Here is a 20,839-nt window from a genome sequence, read left to right on the forward strand (position 1 = left end):
CTGCTGAAGCATCCTAAAGCCATCCTGGCAGAGCTAGAAGTCCCTAAATCCAGACTCAAAGCTTTGGGGAGACCCTGACCTCTGCCTGTGGTCACAAAGCTGTGGCACTCACGCCTCACCTCTCATGTACTGGCCACTTTCTTTTCCCAGCTTTCCAGAGTTCACAAAGGACTCTCATATCCATCCTGCAAGCTAACTGAACACAACATAAACACCTAAACAGCTGTCCAGAGGGTAAACCTGGAAACAGCAGGATCTCATAGACCTCATTCCTCCCTCAGGAGGGAGAGCCATGGTGACAGAAGGTTGGGAATTCAAGTGCTCACCTGTTAGCCCGAGTGCTGTGTGCTATTGAACCTGCCCTGGTTAATTCATCCCAACTGCCAGTCTCTCTCAGTTCAATGGCAATTCCCAACAGCATTTCCAAAAGCACTGTAGAGCCCCAACAGACCTAAGAGTGAAACAAACCCTTTTCTTAACAGAGACATGCTCTGAAAACAAAATAAAAAACAGCCTATCTAGCACACAAGCAAATAAACAGTGATAAAGGTGTAACTTTATTTAGATTTAATTTGACATTTAGCACAGTAATATGCACAGAAAGAAAAAAGTACCAAAATACCAAACTCATAGCATATAAAATAATCAAATATATTTCATATTTAGTGAAATATTTCTACAACACATCAGTGGGACTACCCTGGGCAGCCCAACCTTGTAAATATATTTATATATTTATATTTATAGCTATGTTATATAAAATACTGTATGTAGAGAAAGCACTGAAACTTATCACCAAAATAGAAAATAGCTCAAAATACAGATAGCTCAGGTTTGCTGGATATATCCAATATATAAAAGAGGTTCAAACCCACTGCAGGAGATAAAGCTCCAGCTGAGATGTTCTGGCAGGCATGGGATGGCAGGGTGGGCACACACTGGATCTGCTGGCAGGAGCCTGGCTGCCAAAGGCCATGAGATGACAAAACTTTCTGATCCTCAGCCAGAGCCATCAAGAGGATTCCAAAGCGGGAATGCCAGCGGTGCTTGTGGCTGATGTGGGGCCAAAGCGCTTTTGGAAAGGCAGAGCAGCACAAGGGCATCCCTTAAGGATCCAGCTGCAGCAGGACTGGCCATCAGCAGATACACAACATCACAAGCAGATTATTCTGAATTTTAGAGATGCCTCTTCAGCAGATGACAGCGATTCATTCCCAGCAGGTTGTGAAAACATAAAAAGCCACGTTTGTGCAAGGCCAGGCTCCCCCAGGCAATACCATGTGGCACGGGAAGCAACAGCCCTGCTGCTCCAGGACACTGGCACCAAATGAAATGCTTGGCCTGGCAAAAACTCCCACCTACCCTGAGGGTCATCACTTAAGAGCCCAAGCAGTTTGTAGACAGGTATAAAAAACATGGCATTTCTGGCAGCAACAGTGAAGTGCAGCTGGGCTCAAAAACCTGCACCAGCCGTGGCCTGGGCACTGCAGGGGCTTCAGGCTGGGGGCTGGCTGAGCAGGGAGAGGCACAGGTCCTGCTGGCAGGGGCAGCCAAGGGTGTACTGCTTTCCAGACAGCACACTTCTGCGCTCGTTTGTTGCTTTTTGGCCGGGTGTAATGATTGATTTACTTGACTACCCCCACAGGAAGGCAGCCAAGACTTGCCCAGAGGATCTCTAGCCCTGGCACTGGTGCCAGCCCCACACTGGGAGATCACCCTGAGAGCCTTCCCAGACCCTGTTCCTGTGCCTTTGCCACACCACTGCAGAGAAGCCTGTAACCCATTAATAACTCTGCAATTGCTCTTTGTCATCAAGCCAGCAGTTGCATCCCTAATTACATGGCAACAATACTATGCTAAGAGGATGAGCTATAATTCCTAGGTGGTATTAACATTGTTATTTTACTCTGAGTAACTTCCTGGTAATGGCCATTTGAATGTGGCAATATCAATTAAGTGAATATAAATGCTTAGCCCCTGGAAAAATCATTAATAAAAATCTCATTCTGGTAGCCTGTAATCACAGCTAAGTACAATTACTCATAGGAGGCCACTATAAAAAGTATTTTTCTCATCAGAAGAAATTCATAAGGTTTTCCCAACTGTTTGTAATAAAGAGGACACTATATAGAAAAGTCCAGAAAATAAGCACACGTTTGTTTGTCAAAACCCATAGATAAACATGACAATATCTCTAAATTACTGGCTACAAACAGGATTTCATTTAGCTCTACTCAAGCTGTAGCCTGGTATAAACGTTTTCAAAGCAGCACGTTGCTGTTTCATCTGGAACATCTGCACAGAATTTCTTTGATATCAAGCTCCTGCATGGGGATGGTGTTTCAATTTCTCTTTATGCATCCAAACTGAAACAAGAAGGAAAAGACATTTAGTAAAACAGGTGCAAAAGCAGCATAATTTGGCCTTGAAAGCAGTTCTGAGAAATAATTTATCAGTGCAGTAGTGACAGTGCCACGCTGTGTCTGTCCGTCTGTGTCCCAAAGGAGGCAGCGAGCCCAGGCTGTGCTCCTGCCTGGCTTCCCCACGGTGTGTGTCTGGTGTCCCTGGGCTCACACACTGTCCCCAGGGCCAGCAGCTGTCCCAGCCACACGCCAGGGGGGTGACCTGGGCACGGAGCAGGGACACCTGAGCTCTGCTCCTGACATGGACCAGCCCCGGCATCCCCGCTGCCCTCCCCATGCACACAACCAGCTGAGGGAAGGGCGCTCCTTGCCCGCTCCCTCCGAGGCTCCTGGAGCCCGGCTGCTCCCAGCACGGTGGGTGTGAGCTACACAGGGCTGCGGGACATTCCAAACCCGGGGCTGAGGGACATCCCAAACCCGGGGCTGCAGGGCATCCCAAACCCCGGGGCTGCAGGGCATCCCAAACCACGGGGCTGCAGGGCATCCCAAACCCCGGGCTGTAGGACATCCCAAACCACGGGGCTGTAGGACATCCCAAACCACGGGGCTGAGGGACATCCCAAACCCCGGGGCTGAGGGACATCCCATACCGCGGAACTGCAGGGCATCCCAAACCCCGGGCTGCCAGACACCCCAAACCACGGGGCTGCAGGACATCCCAAACCCCTGGCTGGTCACGACAGGCAGCTAAGGAAGATGCTGACCCACATCACCCACCCACATCACCAACCAGACACACTTTGTTAAGCAGTGAGCAAAGGTTTTTTAGGTTGCTGAGCAGCCACAAGCGCTGCCTGCCAAGGCACCGAAGTGCAAACGCCCTGTCAGGCACTCGGTGCCCGCAGGTTTGGTGAGTCAGAGGCAGCAATCAGTGAAACATCTCCTATTCATAGCACCCTGCAAGAGAGACCCCCATGCAGTGCCTGGGAGTGGGGGTTTGCCCTGCCTGCTTGCCTGCAGAGCCAGACACCACACACATTTAAATATGAGCTGTACTTACAGCGCATATTTATCTTGCTTTAGTGAGATAAGGCTGGAAAAATCTGGGACACCAGGAGGAGCTGGCAGGAGGGCTGCTGGGGTGATGGGGGAGAAGTGGCAACACCGTTATCTGCAGGCAGGATCTCTCAAACATTCATGTGGGTTTGTTGGCCTTGCTTCATAAATATTTTCCAGACAGAGATTTGTTTGGAAATGCTGTCAAAGCAGCCTCAAGGAGTCTTCTTGGTGACCTCCAAAAAGTACATTTCCTAAGACATTCCCCTGTGCATGTCTTGTCAGACACCCACTTTGATGCACAATGTTTACTAGGAGAAAAAAGCAGTAAAAGCTGACAAAGGCTGCTGAAAACTCGGGACTCCATTTCAAAATTTGATGAGCTGATGCAAACAGTTTCTGCCGGGGCCACTGACCTCTCACTCACCTCCAGCAAAGGGTCTGGCAGCTCTGTGTGGCCCTGCCAGGGGGCACTGCCAGCAGGCTGAGGGATGCCCATGCAGCTCACCTCCCCAGGCTACTTACTGCTCTCCTGCCTCAGCACTGTCAGTGCCCACAAACGGGATTTCCTCCCTGTCCGTCTGCCCCAGAACCAGGTGGTGCTTCTCCATGTTTATGACACACTGGAGAGAAAAAATGTCCTTAGGTAAGAGGGAAAACTGCAAGTTAGAGTGGTCCCAGCTCCCCCATCAGCATCCTGCTGGAAAATTCCTACCTTCAGAGACTTCAGTGTCTGCAGCCCAAAGGAAAAGGGTTGGTCATTGTCTTCTGAAAACAAACAGGACATTTCAGATTTATACATTCAAAATGCCCTCCTGGGCTTTTTGTCAGTGACTCCATCCTTCCTTTGTGGTTGCTGTGCTAAGCAAAACCCTGTTTATAAAGGGACTGACTCAGAGGAGAACAGGAGGGCACAGGAGGGCAGGCAGATGTGCCTGCAGTGGTTGCCCCATCAGCACGGCAAAGCCAAGCTTGTGAGCACATCCTCCCCCTTCCCTCTGGGGACCCAAACAAGAACTGGCTCTATTTGAATTTTAGCATCTTCCTAGAGCTCTGTTTGTCCTGCTGGGGTGGGAGGAAGCAGCCCCAGCCCAGGGAGGGGGAGCAGAGGGTTGGCTGTGCACTCACCCACAACGAGGGCAGCGCACTCCACAGGGACCGCTCCCACTGTGAGCGCCAGACACTCGATCTGCCCGATGGCTTTCACCTTGTTTGGCAAGGAAACCATCTCCTCTTCCTCAGGGAGTGCCTTGAGATGCTCCTTTAACCTGTGGGCATTGAAAACACTCCTAACATCAAATGGCCATGGCTTGGCTGTTCCAGCAAGGAGCACATGGTGTTTGGATGGTGCTTACACCTGAAGTGCTCTTAGCTTGCTCATTTACCACAGCTTTGTTGGAAAGCTGCTTCCCTGGCAGGTTGTGTGGGTGCTCTGCAGGCAGCCAGCAGACTCAGCATGACCCACAGTGCTGCCCAAGCACAGCTCTGTGCTGCACTTTGGGTTTTACCAAAGAAATCTCTTACCTATATTTTCCTGAGACTCGGCGAATACAGAATTGCTTCTTATGCAGTGTGGGTGTAAGGAAGGGTCTGTTCACTCCAGCTGCTTCCATGAGTGGAGCTGACACTGTGTCCCCATGGCATCATAGAAATGCTGAGGCTGGAACAGACCTCTAAGGTCATCGAGTCCAGCTGTGTCCCCAGATGCCACAGCCACACATACTCTGAACACTTCCAGGCGTGGTGATGCCACCACTTCACTGAGCAGCTTCTTCCAAGGCCTGACCACCCTTGCAGGGAAGAAATTTTTCCTGATACCCAAACTAAACCTCACATGGCACAACCTGAAACCATTTCCTCTGGTCCTGTCACTCATTGCCTCACTTGAGTCTCCTTTTGGGGAGTTGTAGAGAGTACAAAGGCACCCTCTGAGTCCCCTTTTCTCCATGCCAAATATGCCTCACATCCAGGGTGGCCCAATCTGTGTTTGTTAGTTTGTTAGGTGCTGCTGGCTTTGTTCTGAGGAAATGGGGATAGATCAATCACATTCAGCCCAAAGAAAAGAAAAAAGGATGTCAGAGATACCTCAGGTACAGTTTCTATCTACACCCTTTGAAGCAGTCTGACAATACTAATTAAATATTTAGCTTCAGTTTCTCTTTTATACTGAGCAAGAATCTAATGGGAAGGCTGTTTGAGGTGCAGATCTCTCCCTCAGATAAAAGCCAGATCAAATTTCAGCTATTTGAGGTGCCTTTCTGCTGAGCCGCATTGCAGCAGCGCTTGTGTGTCTGTCTGTCTGTCTGTCCTGGGCGCCAGCCCCCTGAGAGGCTCCAGGACTGAGGTGGGCATTGCCCACACCCTTTAACACAGGTGAGGGGTTGCAGGGAAAAGGAGCTGGATTCCCCCTGCTGCTTTCCTGTAGTGGGGCCTTAAAAATCAGCAGGAACACATCAATGAGAAGTTCGTGAGTTCCTTGGCTGCCTCCTGCTCCTCCTACAGCTCCACAGGGGATTTCTCCTACTGGCAAGCTTCGAGCCTGCTCCACTGCTTTCCTCAGGGTGAGGGGGAGAGAGTGACTGGCATCATGACAAGACACAAAAAATCTCTGAAAAAGAAAGGGAGAATTGAGCCTGAGCATCAGATACACAAGTGCTGCTTTGAGACACCAGGTGCCCTGAGACCTGGGCAGGAGAAACAGGCTCTGACCTCTCTTCAGTGCTCTTTGAAGGGCTGCTGCAGCAGAGCAGGGCTGCAAGAACTGCACTGGGAGTTCTTAGCGTGTAAAAAAACATGTAAAAAACACAGGAAGCAGAGGAACTGCCCCAGAGCAGGAAATCCCTCCAAATGCCATCGTGTGGCCATGCTAAGCTTGTCTGAGCTGCTCCACAGGTTGTATTAAGCACAAACACCTTCCAGTCACTAAGCACTGTTGCTCAAAGAAGTTATTAATGTTAGGACAGGAACAGGCACCATTCAATCAGGGCTGTGCAGTAGTGCTGAGTGAGCAGGGGAAATTTTCTTTTTTTTTTTTTTTTTTCATAATTATTGCAATTTAGCTGCAAAAAGCAATAACTCCATGGGAATAAAGTGCCAAAACCTTGATACCCTGTGAGCTGGTGCCTGGTCTTGTTCCTCAGAGATGACGGGAAGTTTTGCTGCAAATGGCTGTCAGGCACCTCTAATAATCCATAAATACATTCCCTTTTCCTTTAACCAGGAGAAATTTGTGACTGGGGGCAGCATCAGACACCCAGTTCTGAAAACATGCATGCACACATCTTCTTTACATAGGAAAATGTAAATACATTACTGGGCCAGCAGCCTGGGGGCATGTCCTGCAGCCTGGTCCCTGCCATGGGAGCCTGCAGAGCTGGGCTGGGCTGCCCTGGGGACACAGAAGGCTGGGGAAGGTTCAGCTGTTTCGTGAGGCACTGAGTGACAAGCAGGCAGTGAAAAAATACAAATACATCCAGCCCTCTGAAGGGATTCCCTCAGAGGGGAATAGGGTGGCACCCTGTTCTGCTCCACCTCCCTGCCATTTGAGACTGGGACAGGGTTTGGTTGTGACAGGAGGGTCAGGGGCTTGCCCAGCTGAGAGAAGAGAGGGGTAGAGAGGATGATAGGGTAAGAGAGTAAAAGGGGTAAGAGTGAGGTTTTCATTACAATACAATAAATTTTCTTCTGTGTTGAATATTCTAATTCTTACTAATTAATTTAGTACAATATACAAATCTTATAGCATTTACATACAGCTTATAAGAATTACCACATTACTATACTGTGTTACATTTTAAACTTTAAAAACTCCTCTTTGGACTTTTTTTGCTAAGCTAGTAGGGTCTGCTCTGACTTTTGGACTTGTCTGCAAGCATAGGGTATTGTTTCATTAAAAGGGGATTACCTTCAGCTGGCTACACTATTGTTTTCTAGATGTTCAGTAACTAAGGTATCTCAAAGCTTGCTTTCATTTTAATCTCACTTACAGTTTCTATATTCTCAAAATCTTTTGCCAGGCAATCATATTTATAAGGCTTTCCTGTTTCATCTTCCCCAACACCCAGCCCTTCCAGAATGACCATCACTGACACAGGCAGAGCCCCAGCCCCAGGACACTGCCAGGGCTGCCAGGTGCCCTGCTCCTGCAGAACACAAGCCCAGGATATTTACCCCAGCCTGTCCAGGCAGGCAGATGACATGAGGTTGTGCTGCGAGCCGGTGTCCACCACAGCCTTCAGCTCCTTCCCCGCACACTGCAAGAGCAAGAGCAGGTGGGAAATGATGTGTGGGATGCAGGATGAGCACCAGAGTGCCCATGAGCACCAGCTCTGGTGCCCGTGAATTGTCCCATGCCAGCTCATCCCTGCTCCCTGCACACTCAGATGCGTGTGGGGTCCCAATCCCTTCCTGGCTCATTTGTATCAGGTTCTCTGGGTCTGCATTGAAGGCGCTTGAGACAGTAGCTCATGTTTGGCCTCAGGTGTTGATTATTTCCTATCAGTAAAACAGTCTCACTACTGTGAGTTGGGGAGCTTTTCATTAGAAGGCACAAAATGGCAAACAATCTCTTGTTACAAGGTCTTTTAAGACTAAACTATCAAATTAAGAACTGACACCTGGATTATTTTCCCTTTTAACCCAATAACTGATCCCAAAGAGCCCACAATGGGACTTTTCTGCCCAATTACAAAATGCCACCCAAACCCATGAAGAAGGAGGAAGAAGAAGCATGAAGAAGAAACCCAGGATGGCACCCTGTGCTTTCCATCTTGCTTCCATCCACAACACACTAAAAATCCCAAAAGCTAAATTTCTCAGCAAGTGCTACACCTAAACTACTCTCTATAATCTATTTCACACTTATGTGGATTCTAGTCTATCTTGAAGTCTGGGAAACTTTCTCCATGAATGAGGGTCAAAGTCAGTGCTCCCCTGGTCAGGGCACCCCAGAACAGACAGGGAAATATTCCCAGTGCTCTGGGTTTCCACAATTTGCCCCTGCAGAGAGCAGAAGGGGCAGCCCCAGGCAGGAGAGAATGCTGTGGAGAGTGGGAAACACAAATGAGCATGGGGCTAAGGAAGAGAAATGTGAAATTGCCCTTGGGCAAATAAAATAGGGATGGCACTTGAGGAAAACAAGCAGGCTGTGAGCACAGGGATTTGCCATGGATAATTATACTGCAGCATTTCAGCATGCTGCCCCAGCTTAGCTGTCCCCTCTGCCCTGAGGTGTAAGGGAAGACACCCATCACACCAATCTTCTCTGTGATTCCCAGGTGGGCATCTCTGCCACAGCAGCCTGGAGCTGCAGAGGGAGTGTATCCCCAGAGCTGTGACAGTCCTGTGGGAGCACAAACCTGGCTGGGAAACATGGAGAACAAGAGCCCAGCCTGCGACTGTGGGAAATAAAATCTGCAGGAAAATAACCCACAAAAGGCTGTGAAGGGACTATTACCTGGCAGCTCACCACTATGAGCTCTTCATCCTCAGTTTTCCCTGAGCTGCCCAGTCTGGTTTGGTTCAGCTTGTTGGTCTGTGATGAGGGATCCTTTGGGGCCCAGCTGCCTCGGCTGCCTCGGAACTTGGATAAGTTTGTCTCCATCAGGCGCTTCTGCAGGATGTTATGTGGTTGCTGTAAGGGAGAGCACACACAGAAGAGCAGGGTGAGGTCAGAGGGAAGCCACACAGTGCTCTGTGTCACCAGACTGCCTGTGGTGCCCATGGCAAGCACTGCTGTCATGGGAAGTAGGTCCTAAAGTCTCACTCTCCCTAATTCCCAGCCTACATCTATTCTTCCCAGCTAGTTCTGGCTTACCTGTCTTTGACTGAAAAGAACTTTGCTTTGAAAAGGGAATAATACTTTCAAACTATTAACCTTTGAGACCTTGGAGGGATGCCTTTCTTTCACCAAGCTCAAATTCAAGGTTTGATTGTATATAGGAATCCAAACTAGTCCAGCCTTTTCAAGCTGGTGTTTCAACCACAACTGCCTTCATCTCTTGATGAGGGGAATTCCGTAGTGATGTGAAAAGTGAAGCTGTAACAAATCACCTTTCCAATGATATTCACCACCTTAGTGTGGAGAATGTCTAAAATTGCCCTCTGTGCCTCTTTCCCCTGTACTTCTATTTAGCTGCTAAGGGTAGATAAAAGGGACCAATCCTGAGTGCCATACCAGGAGAGGAAAGGGAGAGGAAGGAAAGAGGTAAGCTCATCTGAGGCAGGTAGGTATTCTCCCAGAATTCCCAGTACTTCTCTCTCTCTCTGTTATTTCAATTTGCTCTGGGAGAAGCATGTTGCCTCTCAAGATCTCCCCCAACCTCTTTCCCAAAAGCCTTTTTATGTTTAATGTTCATCTCAGATGGATGCACACACTCTGCTGGAGGTGAAATGACTCTGCCTGATTATCTGCTCATTTCTCTGCCTGGCTAATCTGCCCTCCCCATTAATGCCTTTCCTTCTGATTTTAATTTCTCCATGGTGAGACATTTTTACTGGCTTATGCCTGAATTTTTGCATTGATGTTAAACATGCCTGTGTGCCTGCAGAGACATCTGAACCAGAAAACCTGGTTCGGGAAGGGAATATCAGAGTCGGGATAACTTTGAAAACCTTGGGCTGTGGCTCCCCAAGTTGGGCAGTGCCCACCCTTATGCACAGCATGTTAAATAACACCACTTCCAGAAGTCTGATGCAACCTGGCATCATCCTAAAATAACTGCAGCCACGCTGGTGTGTCAGATTGTGCTGTGGGCACAGCAGAGCTGGACCAGACTGGTGGGCTGGGGCAGCTGCATAGCACCAGTGGGCACTGGGACATGGCAGCTCCGTGTGTCCCCTCTTTCCACCCTCCTGCTTTCTGCTGCTTGAAATAAAATCCCATGGCCATTTGGGGCTGCAGGTGCTGTGTCTGACCAACCTGCCACAGAGCACGTCCTGAGTCTGAGCAGCAACTCCTGATGGGCAGGAGTCAGCTCTGACATGGTGCTGCCTTCCCAGTGAGGCCAAAGAGCAGAAACCAGCATCACTGAACTGCTCTAAAGGCAGGCAGGCTGCACTGGTACTGGGCCCTGTGTGGGGGGACAAGCAGATCCGTTTGGAAGCGAGGGCTCCCTGTATGAGGCAGAAGCTGCAGGTGCACAGTCAGCACTGTGATCATCTCCAGCGCTCCTCACCAGAGCAAAATGCAGGCCAGGGTTTTCTGACAGTGGATGGGATGTCCTTTTCACCCTTTAGGTTTGACTGCAGCTCAGGAACGCAGCTGGAACACTAATTGTTCACATAGTTTATAAACAACAAAAGGAAGGATAGGGGAGCGCAGAAATAAATGAGGAGGTTCACCCAGCTGGCAGAAGACAGCCTGTCACACAGTGTCACCTCCTTGTGCCCAGCCCCACTCAGGCAGCACCAAGAGAAATTCCTGAATGCCATCAGCCAGGACAGTCTGGGTGCTCTTCTGATCTGCCTGGCCTCAATATCCAGCACACTCCTCATTGCTATTTTAACTAATTCATCTACCATTGAATTCAACCCTTTTTTTTAAACTACAAGTTCTCCTATGGATTGTTAATCAGTAGCATATATGGGTTTTCTCATGAAACTTACATGGGATCCATCACCAAAAGGAACAAATCCATCAGTCAGCAGTCACAAGTTACCAGCACAAATGGGATTGCCTTTTGTTGACACTTGCCCTTCTGAAAACCACAGCAAATTCTGCCTCTGGGGAGACAAATATTCCTTATGTTGTGCTCCAATACAGCAATAATCTGGCAAGAGGGGGCTGAAAAGGTTCCCTGCAGCACCATCCTGTCTCAGGCTATTAATTAGTTTGCTTTAACTTGGATTTCCCTTGACTCTTGTGTGCATCAGAGTGAGGGATGTTAGTCACAGAGATGACTCAAGTGATGGATACGTACTTGGTAAATGGATAATGTGCCAGGGGACATTTGCAAATGCACATTTTCCTGGCAAACTGCAAGCAGACCGTGTCTGGGAGGGAGAGAGAGGAGGAAAACCTCCTCCTGACAGCAGTGAGGAAGGCAGCTGTGTTCTCCCTCCAGTGTTTGAAGGAGTCCAGATCACCTGGCACAATATTCCTTTGCATTGCAAAAAACTACTGAAAGTTTTATAAAAGTATAGAATGTTACATTTCATTGTGTCAGCAAGAAAATAAGTTTTCCTTTTATCATTCAGCACTACATAAATCCAAATCAGGATTTTTTTCATTAGATAGGTCCATTTCCAACCCCAATATTTGCAAAATGCTATGATCCCCTAAAAATGTCACAGTCAAAACCTAAAAAAGTAAGGGGAGACACTATCTACTGCTGACCTTATTTACCACTGTCTGTCAAAAGCGCAGATAATTCTGCCCAGCTTTGTTCCTCTGTGATTTGTGAGCAAGTGCATTGCTGCAGCTTACAGTATTCATTTCTCTGGCAGGTTTCCCTCTACTTGGCTTCTAGATCTGGAGATAACAAGATCCATCAACAATTCCACTGAGGTGGAGGTGAAGTTCAGGGAAGACACCAGCTCCCTTCCTCCCCAAACCCATCTCAGGAGGTTTGCCCTTTGTACCTAGACAGTAGAGGGGAAGGGACAAAGAGTTTTAATGCATCAACAGAGCTAATCCCAAGAAATAATCAATTTCTTTCTCTTCTTCCCACCCTTCATCCAAGCTCACATGTCCCTGACAGCATCCTGTGCTGTCAGCCCCTCTCCTAGGGTGATGAGGGGGGACAGAGCCGCCCCCTGTGTGCCCAGGCAGCAGCCAGCTCTCTCTCTGGGCCAGGCAGAGCACACAGCATCACAGATTTCTGCATTTCAGACAAGACAAAGACACACCAAACTCTGGGTGTGCACAGCAGCGAGTGGGGACACCCAGATGTGCTGCAGTCCATCCAGTGCTGCCCCAGATGTGGGGAGCTGGGGCCAGGGGGCACCCAGGGGTGTGCTGAGGGTGCCCAGAGGAGTCTGAGGGCATGATGGAAACGGGAAATGCTTGTTTTGCTGTTGCTGCTTTTGTTGTTATTCATAACTCTGCTGCCCAGGTTGTCAAATGATGTGGGGCTGCTCCAGACAAAACTGCTCGAAACTGGTCAGGTGGCTCTGGGGACAAGGGACAGAGCACCAGGAGGGGCTGTAAGAGCCAGCATGGCCTGTCCAGGCTGGGAAGGGGGCTGTGGTTACCCTGTCAGGAATCCCCATCCCAGCTAAAGAACATCTCCATCCCAGTTTTTGGGCTTCAGGAAAGAGGCTAATAGAGGGAAGGGTCATCAAAACAAAGCCATTTCTGCTCTCTACATCCAGCATAACATTTGCCAAATTCAGTGTATGCTTTGCTATGGCTTGGTGTCATACTGGACAGAGGGGATAAAGGGAGCGAGGAGCTGGAGTTCTGTCTGAGCCAGAGTAATTCCCTGGGAATGGTGAGAGCATTGAAATGGATGATCACGAGAAGCATTTATCAAACCTCCCTGTGCACAGCATCCCCAGGAGAGCTGGGTGGTGGCACACAGACAGGGCATGCCAGCACACCCACCCTGCTGACCTGCTGCAGCTTCACTGTGCTCAGAACCCCCACACAGGGACACAAGGAAGGGGATTTCTCCCCAAAGCTGCAGTGCCAGCTGCCTCAGTGACAGACAGGATCTGTTCTCACCACCTGTCACCATCTCTGAGGAGCTGTTCCCTCGTCTCTGCTCCTGCCAAGGCTGCTGGAAAAGCCCCAGGGGAAGCCCTGCATTAATAATGCCAGGCACAGCAGGAGCCCCTCCGTGCACCACGGCTGCCACGCAGCTCCAGCACAGGAACCTCTGCTCCGTGGGGACAGGCACAGCCATCCTCAGGGAGGCCATGCAAACACCTTGGGCCAAGAGCTCTGGTGCCCTGGGCCTCCTGATCAGGCTGCTCAGTCCCTCTGGGCATGGGCCTCTCAATTTGGGGCCACGCCAAAGGGAAGCCCCATATTCTGGAGCATCTCCAGTCTCAGAGATGCCCAATCTCCCACTCCTCCTGGGGACAGCCCTTGTGACATGCAGGCAGCCACAGCAGTGGGGACACACAGTGTGTCCTGTCAGCAGTGCCCTTTCCCACCCTGGCTGTGTCAGGGGTGAGTGTGGCAGCATCACTTCACTGCAACCCACCCCAGGGACACATCTCTGAAACCACGGGATCCTCTCTGCAGCTGTGGGAACACTCCAGTGTCAGTGCTCTCACTCTGGGGGCTCTCTGCACACCCCGTGGGGCTGCAGGCTGGGGCAAGGGAGCCCTGGCCACACGTGCCACCACCCCCACGGTGGCATGGGGACAAGGGGCATTTTGCAGTGGTGTGGCCCAGACCAGCTGGGGTCTCACCCCAGCCGCATGGGCACCTCACCTCTGCCACATTGCTCCTTCTTTTTGTTCTTGGAGAGGTCTGGGAGCTGTGGCCTCCCCAGGGCTTTGGCACATCCCTGGAGAGAGCCCCCGGGCAGATCCTCCTTGCAGGGGCTGTGGTGCAGCAGGGATGGTGCTGCAGCCATGGCACAGGAGCAGGGAGGACACCCCAAGGGACATTTCAGGGTCCAAGGTGGTGTCAAGGAGCCCCTGCTCTGCCACAAAACCTGGTCTTTGCTCTGCAGGGCAAGGGAGTTCAGTGCTCAGTGCCCCTGGCTCCTGCTACCTGTTGATTCTTACCTGGGCAGAGCAGAACCCATGTCAGGAACTCAGTCCCATTCACTGAGGGTCACAGAGCCACAAAATGTCATTTAGACTCTGCTGAAAACAGCAATAATGCCATCCCTCCCTGAAAAGCACTTCAGCTCCCTGCTGGAGAGCTGCAATTCAGTGGTGACCAGGAAAGCTCCTTCTGAGCCTTTCCCTGGGCAGGAGCTTCACTTCCTGCAATTGCAAAACCCTTGGGATATGAAAAAAAAATCACCTCCATGTGCACTGCAGAGAACAGCCAACTCACTCCACTTGTCTCAAGCCTAACCCAGCTGAGCAGGAAGGCTCTGACAAAATAAAACACTAAAAACAAAAATATTCACTCTGGTTTTCAATAAAACCCATAACAAGCACTGGAAAAAAAGAAAATACTGTTTTACAAAGTGCAAGATATTTTCAACACTGGGGCAAAAAACCTAAAAGAGGTTTCCCTGGTAGATATGGCTTCTAAATTTCACTCCTTATGTCAGAACTTTTGATATTACATTGGAGTATCCTTTATCAGAAGAGAAAGCAGAAACATTTGCACAGTATTTAAAAATGCTCTCCAGCCCCCAGACATGGTGAATAACACCAAGTACAGGATCACATAGATCACTGCATATGTAAATATTTTAAACCTATGTCTCATTGGTATAAGAAACCCTTGGTTTAAGAAACCCCATATATGCATTGGCCTTTACTGGAGCATGATCTTGAGAGTTTTATATTTTGAAATAGCTGTGACTATATTTACTGAATCTTTATGATTATGTGTTGTGTGTACATATAGATCACAGGCCAACATGTGTGTGTACCTATGCATTGTATGAAGCCATTTTGACTTACTCTGACCCAGAGAGGAATTCTGTACTGCAAACAGAATGCCATTTTCATGCAAAAGTTAAAAAAATAAAATTAAAAAAACTAAATGCCATTAACTCTGAATGGCAGGCATCTAAAAGTACTTACTAGAAGAAAACAGCTGTGGTTATAACTACCATCTTATTTCTACTCCCTTCCATTTACATGCTATAACTAACATCATATTTCTACCCCGTTCCTTTTACATATTAAACGTCCAATTTTTTACAATCAGTTTCCACATGCAACCAACTTCTCCTAACAGAAACACAGCGTGAAGAAAGACACAGACACTGCCCTAGCAGTCCTTCCAATAAACACAACAGAGCCTTACAGTATCCTTCGACGTGCCCAGCTTCTTCAGCCCGTCCAGAGGGAGCAGATCCGCAGAATCCTTGTGGATGAACTGCACCGCCTGCTTCATCCTCCTCTGCTGCCGGAGAGACGCCGCTTCCCTGATCTCCACTTCTTTCCTGCTCGGCTCTGTCAGGATGCCCGAATAAAACATCTCTGCTGCCTCGGCGAGAGATGGGTTAGAGGATGCGGAGCTGCGCGGCTCGGGAGCAGCGCTGGGAGATGCGGGGATGCGAGTCCCGGAGCGGCGCTGGGGATGCGGGGATGCGGAGCTGTGAGTCCCGGAGCAGCGCTGGGGATGCGGAGCTGAGAGTCCCGGAGCGGCGCTGGGGATGCGGGGATGCGGAGCTGTGAGTTCCGGAGCGGCGCTGGGGATGCGGGGATGCGGAGCTGTGAGTCCCGGAGCAGCGCTGGGGATGCGGGGATGCGGAGCTGAGAGTCCCGGAGCGGCGCTGGGGATGCGCGGCCGGCCGCGCTTTATACGCCGGGCGCGGTGACGCGGGGAGCGAGCGCAGGTAGCGCGGCCCGAGCGCTGCGCGCAGCCGGCACCCGGCGGGGGGAGCTGGGCCCCTCCGGGGATAACACACGGCAACACATCCCCGCCCTCCCTCCCTGCCGGCTGGGCTGGCCGCGGGCGCTGCGCGGCTCCCGGAGCAGGGAGAGCCGCAGCCCGGGCCGGGGGATGCAGCCCCGCTGGCCATGGGAGGGTTGGTGCCTTGTGCCCGGGGTGCCGCTGGTCTCATCACTGCATGGCCAGCGGCAGCCTGCATCATCACTGCCCTCTCAAGCACCCAGGAAAACTCTCTCAAAAGATGTCCCGGTCAAACTGGGGCACCTTAAATGTGGCTTTACACATTGAATGTCCAGGTACCCATCCAATGTCCAGGTATAGCACAATGTGACTAATCACCAGCAGCCACACCACTGATTGTTAATCAGAGCAAAGCTTGGCAAAGCAGCTGTGGTTTTACAGTTTTCATGCTGCTTGCCCAATGACCCAGCTGTTGCTGGGCCCAGTCTTGCTGTAATTACTTACCTCTGGTCCCAGACAAAGCTGGGAGATGTGTTAGAGGATGCTGGCATTACCTTGGCTGCCTAGAGGTGTCCTTTATTCTTCATGGGCAGCTCTAGGCTTCCAAGAAGCAAAGTCCCTTTTTCTAGGGCTGGCCTGTCCTTTAACTTGTTTTATTTAAACATGAACAAAGCCTCCAGTAAAATTCCTATACCTCTTTCCATTACTGTGACAGTGTTCGCAGGGGTTTTCAGGATGAGGGAAGAGACGTAGATCTGACTCTATATTTCAGAAGGCTTGATTTATTATTTTATGATATATATATTACATTATAACTATACTAAAAAGAATAGAAGGAAAGGTTTCATCTCAGAAGTTAAGCTAAGAATAGAAAGGAAAAGAATGAAAACAAAGGAAGCTGGCTCGGACAGAGAGCGAGAGCCAGCTCTGCGATGTCTGGTCACTAAATCCAAACATCTACACAAGACCAATCACAGATCTACTTGTTGCATTCCACAGCAGCAGATAACCATTGTTTACATTTTGTTTCTGAGGCTTCTCAGCTTCTCAGAAGGAAAAAATCCTAAGAAAGGATTTTCACAAAAAGAGGTCTGCGACACGTTAAAGTGTACAATATGAACTAACACACATCAACAAACTTAATAGAGTCTCATACTATAGAGACTGACTAATGGAATAGTTCCAGAAGGTCATTTTCTTATCAGGATTCACAGCACACTTGGGTTTCATTCACTGCAAGAGCAGGTGAGGGCAGCAGGTGCTTCCCTGAACTTTCTGCTTTCCAAGCAATTTGTTGCATGGACTAGGTGCAGAAAAAATGCAGCTCTGCCTCAGAGAGACAGCACAGATCTGTAAACACTCTCCATGGGCTTGGTTCTTGTTAAACTGAGAGACCTTTGACGTGCTAGGCAAAGCACAAGGAAAGCAGAGCTTAGCCCAGGATTTATGCCAAGCCAGACTTGTAGGACACTTCCAGAGCTGGGACACTGATTCCCCTTGGCTCTCCCCACACAAACAGAGCCTGGGCTCACACTTTCTGCTCACCAAGGCACCACGGGCACCTGCAGCTCCTGCTCCTGGCCTGGGGAGTGGGGCTGGCACAGAGTGGGGAATGATGATGCCAGAACAGCAACCCCCTTTATGTGGGCAAACTTACACATCTGGGCTCTGCAGCCAGGACAGACCACGTATGTTCAGCCCCTTCTCATGTGACCTGTGAGAGAGGAGGGAAACAAAGCAGCTGATGAGTCAGAATGCTGAAAACCCAAGCACATCATTGCACAGCCTCACAGAAAGGCCACAGCACACGAGCCAGCCCAGCCCAGTGAATGTGTCAGCCTACAGAAGGATAACAGGGCTGACAGTCTGAAGGGGAATATGATTTGTATTCCCTGTGCTGACTCAGCTCATTACACAGCAGGACCATTGCTCCACTCTGGCACACAGGGCCAGGAGGATGGAAGCACCTTATTTTTCACCTTGGGAGCTATTTGGCACTTTTCCAGCTGATTAAATAAAGATATATGACTGCATCCACGCTCTCCTGAAGGCAAGGAGGAAGCAAAAGGCCTGACACTGAAACCAGGAGGCAATTTTTAGTATAAAAGCTCCATGGAGTAGCAGCACTCTGCCCAATGCATTAACAAATGCCCAGTCAGCTCTGGTTTATTTCACAAAGAGTGAAGCTGCCAGCCCAGGTGGGGCATGGAAAGCCCCCTCACAGTGCAGCTCTGAGGCTGCAGCCCATTTCCCATTCAGCACACAAGCATTCTGTCTGAGCCCTGCAGTTTCACTTCTGCTGGATGTTACAAATGCACTTTGTGCCAACAGCTCTGAGGAAAATCTGCTCAGTGCTCAAGAGTAACAAACGAGATAAAAGCCTAATTCCTCTCGTGGTTTTTAATCCTGAGAAAGAGGAAAGGGGAAGAAGCAGTAAATGACCTGCTCAAATGGTGCAGGATCCCCTCTGAAGGAGGGGCTCAGTTTGGACAGCTCAAACCCTGGACTTAAGCTGGTTAAGTGGTTAAATCATTTGTTTGCACAGATTAGCTGGAGGTGTTTCTCCCCTTTCCCATACAATGTGTCTAAATAGGGGCACATTTCAGAAAAAAATCCCATCCCCTCATTCATTGGAGACAAGCCTGTGTGTGACCACTGTCCCTTACTCAAGAAAAGCTGAAGGGACAAACCCACTTTCCTTGCTCTTTCCTGCCTCCTGGTGAAGGGGAAAGAAGCAAAGCAGCAGCAGGCAACGCAGGAACTGGGTCGGTCCTTTTTTATTTCCCTCCTTTTCTTTGATTTCTCATCTTTCCCTAAAAAGAAGTGATTTGTTAGTGGTTGCCACATCCTGAAGAAATGCAGACATGCCCCAGAAAACTCTGAAGAAAGGAGAGAGTGGTATAATTTAATAGAAACAGAAGCAGGCAGTAAGTCTGAAAGGAATAATTTACTCAGTACAAAGAAAAAATTTCAGAGAATTCATTTCCAGAGAAAAGACCGTGAAGAGCTTAAGAAAATGAAATCACAATAATTGATGTATTAAAATTAGTATCAGTGCATTTGTAAGGGTCGGTTCTAGCATAATCAAGAAAATAACTGGAATAATTTAGAGACTACAAACCAGTCCTTTCTGAAAATGTTGGATACAAAAATCCAGAAGGATTTACTGAGCTACTTAATTATCACTTGTAGCTAGACAAAGACTACGGATAGAGCTGGAGAAACCCTCCAACATACAAAGGTAGAGTCAGGTTGAGGTTCCTGAGAGATGTAGCCCATTTTGCTGAGTAGCTCCACACTCACCCTCTGCATTTCCAGTGCTGACCAAGGGAAAGAACCTCCTGGGCTGGGATCTGGGCCTCATCACAGGCATTCCATGGACACAGCAATTCCCAGGGCATCTCTCTGTGTTTATCCTGGGTGCAATTCCAGCCTCCTTCCTCCCTGAGTGTGTTCTGTGCAGGGCCTGAGCTGTGGCATCAAGCACACAGCGGAGGCACAATGACACTGGGAGGGAAATGAGACCTTGCACAGCTTCCCCCAGGGAAAATGAAGTGAATTTACCTGTCTGGTTCTCTTCATACACACAGGCAGCAGGTGAACAAGAGTTTCAGCAACACAAAAGCTGCACATGTCAAAACAAGAGATTAAAATGGCAAGTCTTGCAAGAGCTCCCTTATCTTTATTTTTCCCTTCTTTAAAGAGGTTGAAATGTGAGAAGGGCTGGTTCCCTTCAAAACAGGAGGAAATGGTGTCCACAGAGGGCAGGTGATTTTCTCCCCAGTATGCACCCACACCAATCTCTGTTTGTTATGTGCAACAGCAAAATTATTTCAGTGTAAAATTTTCAAAATTATTAATTTGAAGGAACATTAATACATGCTAGTTCTCACCCTCCCAGATGTATGTTAGAGTAGAACTGCAAATATTTATTTTGAAGTAGTCTACACATATATTCAAAGTGCCAACCATAACTACATCACTCAGAGTTCCCAAACCTCAGGGGATTTCACTTCTCCTGCCCTGCAAAAGGCAGCTTGTGTGCTGAAGGCTTCCTCTGCTGCTGGGGCATTCCAAGCCATAAATTTTACATTCGGGTCATTAAATATATAGGAGGGATCTTGTTAAGGCTAAACCAGGGCGAGTCACCTCACACTACACAAACACGGTTTTCTCACTGCTCTCTAACTTTCCAGGAGCCTGACACCTGGAGACGGAGCGGGGCAGGACACGCAGGAACGCTCCCCGTGCTGCCGGGGATTTCTGAGAGCCGGGAGGGAGAGGGCGCTGCTCTTCTTCCCATCAGCTCCGGTGTCAGTCCCGCAGGAGCTGCTGAGAGAGAGCCCGAGCCTGCTGCTCTGTAAAGCAGGGGCTGCTGAGAAATAACCTGAGCCTGCTGCCCTGAGATCCTGGCTCCGAGGGGCAGGAGAGGGCAGGGAGACACAGCAGACACAGGCTCAGCGCTGGGTTCTGCTGTGAAAGAGATCACAGGTGGGATCGAGCAGCGGGGCTGCGATTTCCCGGCTCGTCCTGGAGCCAAGAACTCTGCTGTGGGATTGCTGCAGTCAGTGTCTCTCCCCAGACCCGGCTCAGAGCACCTGGACAAAGCAGAGCTTGAATACAAGCTGTAAAAGCCAGAAGTGGGACCCAACCATCTGAGCAGCAACCACACCACAGGCAGAATCTTTCTATTTTCTCCTAGAAACAGTTCCCAGCGGTCCCTAACTAAGGGATTGGGGCTCCCCCCACCAGGGGAGCTGCAGGATGCTTTCAGTGTCATGAGCCACTGGACTAAGGCCACCTAACCAGAGACATGCAGAAACAGCCACTGCAGGAGCAAGAACAGCACCCAGTTTTCTCCAACAGAGATGTGCCAGTGTTTTCACCCATATTTTCTTGTCCCTGTTGTCACCTTATTACAGGGGTTCCATACAGTTGTCTCCTTATTACAAAAGTTCCATACCTTCTTGGTGTTTTCTCA

The 20,839-nt window shown here is 49.4% G+C and overlaps 1 protein-coding gene across 1 annotated transcript; it reads right to left on the bottom strand.

The window, feature by feature from the left end:
* Positions 1–534: 534 nt before the first annotated feature.
* On the bottom strand, positions 535–15,860 carry NRIP3 (nuclear receptor interacting protein 3). Its single transcript, XM_058027066.1, has 7 exons — positions 15,307–15,860; positions 8,875–9,051; positions 7,590–7,672; positions 4,548–4,687; positions 4,135–4,187; positions 3,945–4,042; positions 535–2,366 (listed from the first exon to the last, which is right to left on the bottom strand). Exons 1-7 carry the CDS (start codon positions 15,478–15,480, stop codon positions 2,354–2,356), a joined length of 738 nt encoding a protein of 245 aa, XP_057883049.1. The 5' UTR covers positions 15,481–15,860; the 3' UTR covers positions 535–2,353.
* Between the last annotated feature and the right edge of the window lie 4,979 nt (positions 15,861–20,839).

This window comes from Melospiza georgiana, chromosome 6 (genome assembly GCF_028018845.1).
Source record: "Melospiza georgiana isolate bMelGeo1 chromosome 6, bMelGeo1.pri, whole genome shotgun sequence".
Taxonomy (NCBI): domain Eukaryota; kingdom Metazoa; phylum Chordata; class Aves; order Passeriformes; family Passerellidae; genus Melospiza; species Melospiza georgiana.

Excerpts from the sequence above, each read along its gene's own strand:
- NRIP3 (XM_058027066.1), bottom strand. The coding sequence starts at position 15,480 with ATGTTTTATTCGGGCATCCTGACAGAGCCGAGCAGGAAAGAAGTGGAG. Across the intron at positions 7,673-8,874 it reads TCATAGTGGTGAGCTGCCAG|TGTGCGGGGAAGGAGCTGAA; the intron begins GTAATAGTCCCT and ends TTGCTCTTGCAG. Across the intron at positions 4,188-4,547 it reads GTGCGCTGCCCTCGTTGTGG|AAGACAATGACCAACCCTTT; the intron begins GTGAGTGCACAG and ends GTTTGTTTTCAG.